The sequence below is a fragment of the Lemur catta genome, chromosome 11 (genome assembly GCF_020740605.2).
Source record: "Lemur catta isolate mLemCat1 chromosome 11, mLemCat1.pri, whole genome shotgun sequence".
Taxonomy (NCBI): Eukaryota; Metazoa; Chordata; class Mammalia; order Primates; family Lemuridae; genus Lemur; species Lemur catta.
In genome coordinates, this window is record NC_059138.1 from 65,809,110 (window position 1) to 65,815,109 (window position 6,000).

The 6,000-nt window shown below is 41.7% G+C and overlaps 1 protein-coding gene across 1 annotated transcript in view; it reads right to left on the reverse strand.

The window, feature by feature from the left end:
* Window positions 1-3,285, reverse strand: part of SNX13 (sorting nexin 13) — a 138,476-nt gene extending 135,191 nt beyond the window's left edge. The window contains exon 1 of the mRNA XM_045565359.1: window positions 3,057-3,285. Coding sequence (XP_045421315.1) covers window positions 3,057-3,068 — 12 coding nt within the window. The 5' untranslated portion in view covers window positions 3,069-3,285. The remainder of the gene's footprint in view (window positions 1-3,056) is intronic.
* Between the last annotated feature and the right edge of the window lie 2,715 nt (window positions 3,286-6,000).

A 6,000-nucleotide genomic window follows, 5' to 3' on the forward strand; every position in this document is an offset into this window, starting at 1 on the left:
CATCCCTGTAGGGAAAATGCAAAAAACACAAACACACAAATATAACTAGCAAATCTTTTAAATAATTCAATTGTATTTAGGATAAAAATAAAACAAATTGAGGTGAAAAAGGTTAAACTGAGAACCATCTAACTGGGACTGTATTTTCAATTCAAACTAATCTATCACATTTCAAGGTTTCAAAATTCAATGTACACATTAATGTGCTCAATTGAATGATTTTCCCTTTCAGCTTAACTTAAAATACCCCTTAATTGATTACTTTCGTGGTTTTTTCGTTTCTGAAAAGGTTTCAATTAAAGATATATTTGACAAAATGCAAAACTGAAAAGTTTCATATGAACATTTATCATTACTGTTACTGTTATCATTATGTATCTACGTATTTAGTATCCCCACCTTGGTTAAAAAAAAAAAAAACTAAAAATAGTACACTGATGATATCAGCTACAAAAAAATTAATGATGTATTCCACACTGAGCCACAAAAACAGCACATAATTTGGAATACAAGGACCTAGGTGTGATTCCTGGCTCCCCCACCTGTTACATGATTTTAAGCAAGCTATTTTAACTGTCTCAACCCATTTTCTCATTGGCTAATGGAGATAATATTACCTTCCTCAATGTTGAGATGTAAAGAAACCAAGCACATGGTATGATTCACCACCTTCTGGGCACAGTAAATGTTTGCCGAGTATAACTAATATAAAGACAGGAGAATTTTTATAGCATAGCATACATTTTGAGAGCTAATATGAATTAAATCACATCCCCTAAAACCTGCTGACTTAAGTTAGCACTAACACATGCAGTAAGAAGTCCCACACTATTTTTTTAGTAATCAATATTGAGTGAAATTTTATATCTAAAATATTTCAAAATAGGATTATTTTATAAGGCTTAGAAGCCTTGTTTTAAAAAAAAGTGAAAAAAACTAAGGTAAAGCAAAAAGTCTTTCTCAAATAAAGATAATTTTCAGTTTAACTACTGATAATATTCAGACAAGGAAGTAGCATGTTTTAAAATCTATGAAGAGAGCTGAAAACTACTCATTGAGAGGCAGCTGAGCAAAATGGTCAAGAGTTCTGTACTGAGAGTTAGGAAATGAGATTCCAGTTTCAACTTGTCACTAATAATTGACCTCGAACCAGTCTCTGGACTTCAGTTTCCTAATCTATAAAACAACTACTAAAAACCATAGATAAGATCCAAGAACAATCTAATCTGGGCCTTTCTTTGGAGAGGCAATGCAGAGCAGTGGTTAATAGAATGGGCTAGCTAGCAACTGCTAAGGTTGGAATCCTGGCTTTACCACTTACAAGCTGTACAGTGTACGCACACAAAGCACTAAAGTACAGCCTACTTTATACTATCATTGACTATTTAAAATATTTCACTGAAACATGAAATTACATTTAAATACAGAAGCTAAAAATAAAATATAGACGCTCAGAAAGTTCTTTCCAAATCAAGACATTATCATTTTACTAGCAGACACCAATGAGTTCATGTGAAAATATTAAAACATGCTAACCTAAACCAAGTTTAATCAAAAGATCATCTCAGAAAATATGATACATTACCACTGAAAACTTACAAAGCTAATTGTTCCTACCAAAATATCACACTTAAGGCAAAAACAGAACTTCTACCACTTATGTCTTTTATTTTTTAATCTAATACTGGTAATGACAACAGAAGCTTATGCTGTAACCATAGACTTCTCCAAGAATTAAATTAACTCCAGGAATGATAAATCTCCAGAATTTAGAAATATAAAGTGAGTTTCAAACTACTAGAAGTATTTCAGAAGTAAAATCAAGCAGTAAGTATTTACCAGACACATCATATGCCAGACTCTGTGCTTAGGTTAAGTGCAACCAACAAAATATTAAGTTCCTCAAAGTAAATCAAGTTCCAAGGACTTAGAAAGGCAAGCACGCCCTTCATCACCACATTTCACACAATAAAAGCCACTCATCTACAAATGTTTTTACTTTATTTTTGACCTATGTAGGAATACTTCCCATTGCCTATTAAAACCGTTTCCTATCCTCAGTTCAGCCAGCAAAGATGCTTAAAACCAGCCCTGACATCAGGATCTTCACAGTACTTAAAGTGAATGGCTTCTAAAAAGATATTTCATTAGATCCACAAGCTTCAGTATTTTATGTTCAATGACGTTCATATACACCTGCATATGCCACTGCACATAACTGTGTCAACTTGGGTCAAGTACCTAGTTGCACCAATTCAGTTCTTCCCCTTAAACTATTGCTAGTAAAGGCAAACTCTACTTCTCCAAAAGTCTGCTTTTTGCAATGGACATTAGGCTCTAGAAAAGGGAAATTGATTGGCTAGTCATAGTTGCCCTACTTCCATTTCTGGTCCAAAAAAAAAGAAAGAAAGAAACTGTTCCACAGAGAGTAGCAAGGGGGGCATACACAAATCAAGAAGGCAAATGCTAAACTGAACTTTGTGATGGCCACGATTTCAGAGAAAGGTGATGGGGTGTGGGGGAGGGGGGCGATATAACTGAGCCACCCAAGTGGAGCTTGAGGAAAAAGGTCCACTTCGCGAAAGCAGTCAAAGTGGGGGTGGGAAACAAACCGGTATGGCCGAGCGATAAACCTAGGATGCTGGCCAAACTCAGAGGTGGAGGGCCCTGGAGCCCAGGGATCGGGGAAGGGAGACCTTGGGCAACCCGTAGGGGACCAGGAACCAGCAGCAACGAAGCAAGGCCAACGCTGCCACAGAGCAGCGTGTAAGGGGACACCACGAAGGCAGCGATGACTTAGGAGGCAGCAATGGCAGGAGGAGACCAGTGCCAGGGGCGACTGGCAAGTGGCAACTGCGAAAGGCGAGGCGCCGGCAGCGGGAGGTGGTGGGACTCTGTTGAGTCAGCACAGCTCCTCCTCTGGGGGCACTTGTAGAATCCCCGGGACCCGGGGCGTAGGGTCGGGCCTGCGGGCCGGAAAAATGATGTTCTCTGACGGGCTGGCGTCGGCCCCTTCCCCATTTCACAGGTAAACACTGGCCGCCGTCGCCGCTTACCTCTGTTAACATTATTACACCTCGGGGAAGTGAGGTCCTCCCTAGCCTCGCCGCATGGCAACAGCCGTAGCAGCAGCGAAAACTGCCCGAGTCGCCGCCAACGGCGGCAACTGCTCCTTCAGTCCTCTCCCGGGCGGCGGCTTTACTCGGCTTTGCTGGCTTCCCCCCGGCCCGGCTGCTAGCGACGGACGCGCCGCCATCTTGGAAGAGCGACGTCCGCGTCTCCCCGCGACGTGCGCTCCCATTGGCGGCCGCAAGAGCTGCCGGCGTCCCGTGACCGTCTCCATAGCGCCGGCGCGCGGGGAAGCGGGGGCGGTCGCTCAGAGGCCCGCCCGGCGCCGGCTGCGAGGCCTCCGGGGCTGGGCCCTGGAGCCAGCTTGGGACCGCCGGGAGTGGGGAGAGGCTCCCGCGCCGGAATCTCCTGGCAGCCGGTGCGCGCGTCCGCGGGGCCTGCCTGTCCGCCACACGCCAGGGTCTGCCAGCCTTGGGGAGGGGCGAGAATGGCAGAGGCCCGGACTTCGACTGATGGCGCCGTGGACCTCGCTCGTCTCGGGGACGAGGTGACAGGTTTTCTGTAGAACAACTTGCCTCTTGAATCTCCTTGGCCCCGCGGCGACCGAAGGGCACGAAGGGGGTTCGGCTTGCTGCACTACCTGGCATTTAAATGTGATCCGAAACTGCTCCCGCGCAGTCCCTCTCTCCTAAACTTTGACAGAAACTTTCTTTTGTCCCCACCAATCCTCAGTGAGTTCTTTACGGGGGTGCGTGACAGGTTGCAGATGTGATACGGGCATATCGGCTTTACTCCATCCAAGCAGAGTTGGACTCTAGCTGATTTGGTGATTGGCCAGCACCTGCATGACAATGACGGCTTAGTTTTGCTTCAAGTAGGAGACCTTCAAAAAAAAATTAAAACAGGCTTTGCTTTATAACTGCCATCTCTACCACTTTGCTGTCTTGTTTATACAATGTATTTGTGTATCAGGGTGAGCAAATTTCAGCAGATGATGTAAATAGTCCCAGTGTAAATGGAACTGAATCCTGGCATTATGCGTGCATAGAAATTCCTGAGACTGACACCATTCTGGATCTACCACTAGATGGGTTACAATGTGCGGAATTCAAAGCAGGCAATTGTACCTGAATTGTAGTGAAAGTAGTTTACCCGAACATGCTGCCAAAGTGTGCTACTCTATTGTATGTTAGAAACCAGTTTCCAAGGAAATTGAAATTGTGAAGTAAATGTTCAGGCTTCACATTCAAAACACTTCCATCTCATTCTTGCCAGGGGTACAAAGGCATTTGGGAAAACTAAGGTCGGTAGTTCTTTCCCCTTTGCCAGAATCTTTCCCATCATCCTAACAATAGTACTACTATGCTAAATGAAATTTACTTAATACACTACTCTTAAATTCTCAAAACAATAAGCTAAGGGCATTACAAACCTTGTATTAATATTATCTCTAGTCTATTGTCTGCACAAGGAAACAAAATGATTCATTTAAGCAGTCATGTAGAAATTCAAGAAAAACTCTGATTTTGCTCAGTTCAACTAATTGAAGCAAAGTAGTTTTTGTTGTTGTTTTAATATACATTGTATGCGTAATTTCTACATTCTTGGACCAGCAAAATTCTGACCTTTGCAATACAATAAAATGTGTTACTGGTATTGATTGACAGATTAAGCCATGAATAGGAAATAAGATTGGAAAATACTGCCTGGACTGAGGTATTAAGAGAAACCAAGAGATATTAGAGACAGCAAGGAATCTGGAAAAAGATACTGTTCCAACATGTAAATAAGAAAACAGAGAAGGAGGCTCATTAATATTTAAGATACCAGCTAGTGAATTAAAACTGTAATTAGGTGTCTGGCTTGAATATTCAATTTTATTCTCCACATCTTTTCCCCTTTTCCAGAAGCAAGGCATTTTCACTATTTTAAAGGTGGTAAATTAAGTATAGACACAACTTGAGGTTTAAAACAACCTGTGATATGCCATGAATATGCTTTTTAACATTCAGAAGTTTGTCTATAGACCCAGGAGCAAACCAAAGTCAGCTCTTGCAAAGGCTTCCGTATTTTCACAGCCACAGTCCTTTCTGCAACCTAAAAAACCTATGCTAGCTGGCCTCCCAAGTCCTACCCCACCCCCTCCTCTCTGACCTCATTTCTACTAAGCACTTTGTTCCAGCTACACAGACCTTCCCCCTGCTTCTGTAATACCAGGGCATCCTCTTGCCATAGGGTCTTTGCACTATTATTTCTATCTTGAAGGATCTTTCCACCGGATGCCTGCATGGTGATTCCTCACTTCTGTCCATTCTTTGCTTAAAAGTTACCATTTTCAAAGAAACCTACCCTAATCATCTCTTTTAAGACATTGCCTCTTCCCCAGCGTCCTCCTTTCCTTGATTCAGATTTTTTCATAGTACTTACACCTTCTAACATAAATTATTAATACTTACTATTTTTCTTGCCTGTTGTCTGTCTTCCCTCCACCAGAATGTAAGCTCCATGAGATCAGGGACTTTCTCTTTTGCTGAATGATGTTTCTTTAGTGCCTAAAATACTAGAATAGTGCATGGCACAGAGTAAATGCTCAAAAATATTTCTTAAATGAATAGATGAATAATTTCCTATAAGACCTCAAAGGAAAAGGCCTAATTAAAGCTATTTAAAACAAAATCCTTGCTGTTGAAAGATTAAATTATTCAAAAATTGACCATTGTGTGTTCTTCTCTTGCAATTATGAGAACATCATTTCTGCCACTAGAATGCTAAAGAAAAGTTTATGACAGATTTGTGAGCTACATCTTTCTCTTCACCTTGTTACACAAATACATCTTGGGCATGAGTCAAAGTTAATTCACTAGTAAGGGAAGCAACAAAGTAAATAGGGTATGCTATTCAGAGATTTATGGAAATTGATAAGTTATATAG